The sequence below is a fragment of the Penaeus monodon genome, chromosome 27 (genome assembly GCF_015228065.2).
Source record: "Penaeus monodon isolate SGIC_2016 chromosome 27, NSTDA_Pmon_1, whole genome shotgun sequence".
Classification (NCBI taxonomy): Eukaryota; Metazoa; Arthropoda; class Malacostraca; order Decapoda; family Penaeidae; genus Penaeus; species Penaeus monodon.
Window position 1 is genome coordinate 11,532,963 of NC_051412.1, and position 1,354 is coordinate 11,534,316.

At 34.5% G+C, this 1,354-nt stretch overlaps 1 protein-coding gene across 1 annotated transcript in view; it reads right to left on the minus strand.

Annotated features, from left to right (window-relative positions):
• Positions 1 to 365: 365 nt before the first annotated feature.
• The window catches only part of LOC119590575 (protein amalgam-like), an 11,667-nt gene continuing 10,678 nt past the window's right edge, over positions 366 to 1,354 (minus strand). Inside the window, exons 11-12 of the mRNA XM_037939245.1 lie at positions 1,145 to 1,244; positions 366 to 900 (exon numbers count right to left, since the gene is read on the minus strand). Of these exons, the coding sequence (XP_037795173.1) occupies positions 1,150 to 1,244 (95 nt within the window). The 3' untranslated portion in view covers positions 366 to 900; positions 1,145 to 1,149. The remainder of the gene's footprint in view (positions 901 to 1,144; positions 1,245 to 1,354) is intronic.

Genomic DNA, 1,354 nt, shown 5'->3' on the forward strand with positions numbered 1-1,354 from the left:
GGATTATGTTAACCCTTTGAAGATATAGACATCTGCCTAATTGTTTCATGTATTTCCACCTCTTTCCACATCTACCAAAATCCAGAGCAGTACAGTACCAGTACCCTGTGCATACACACGTTATGGCTATATGTAGGCTATATACCCATACCTGCATCATTTCACATCCTGGAATCGATGCATTAACTTTGCCTTCCATATATTTTTCTTTACTATTTGGTTTCGAACTTTTGACCTTTCGGAATATCAAATCTTCATTTCATTTTGTAGTTCAGCCATCTGCAGTTATTTTCCTCTTAATAGTTATTTATAAGAAAATATCGTTATTGTTAAATATTTTTTGTTAAAACATTAAAACAAAAAGAAACAACAAATACCTTTCTTATGGAACATTTCACATGGATTTGTAATATAATTCCCAATTCACTGATTACAATTAGGTTTTCTTACAAATGCGTCATAATTTTAGTTATACAAGACGCCACTTTCTTAACAAGCATCGGCTCCTACTCTCATATTAATTCTGTACAAACCTATATTTATAACCAAGTGAAAAGCCACAAACTAAACGACAAACTGAACATTAAAGCTGACATATTTAATGACTGGATCATTTTATATTCGTAAATATCAGAGGATAGGACATTTATCATGGAATATCCATGTGTAAACAACGTTTGTTTGACAGACATTTTTGGGGACCTAAACTGAAGCAATTTTTTCTCTAATGAATCAGAGATATGTACAAATACATTTGACACATGACTATATGTTTTGACCAAAATCAGAATAATAATCACATGTTTTGTCACGGTCATTTGGAGAATGTTCTAACGCACTGGACGTAAACATTAAGTAAACAGTTGATCATGTTGTTGACCCCGCTTGGTGACTATTTTCCTGTGTGAGAAGTACAAGAATTAATTCCAGAACGATGGTGGTGGCAATAGTAATAATAATGACAATCAGAATGTAGATGAGACTTTGTTATTTCGAATGCCGTAAGGAATGTGAATGAGAGCAAACGATTTTATAAGGCAAAATGTGTAAATAAAGTCTAGATATTACAATCTTCATCGTTATAATAAGCAATAATTTATCAGTGCCACTCTTAGTCACTATTGTAATGACCATTATATCATACCGTTTTTAATCCTGCATGAGGCGGACAACTTGCGGCAGCCGAGACAACAGCGCCATGCTCATCTTCCACCACTTCCACGCGTCCCCGGTCGTGCTAACCACTGCCGAAGAAAAAAAGATTCATTTTATTGTCAAACAGTGGGCAGAGTAACTGTTTATTTCCTTTTCAGCTGACACCTTAATACTGTAAAAGTATATGTGTGTGTGTATG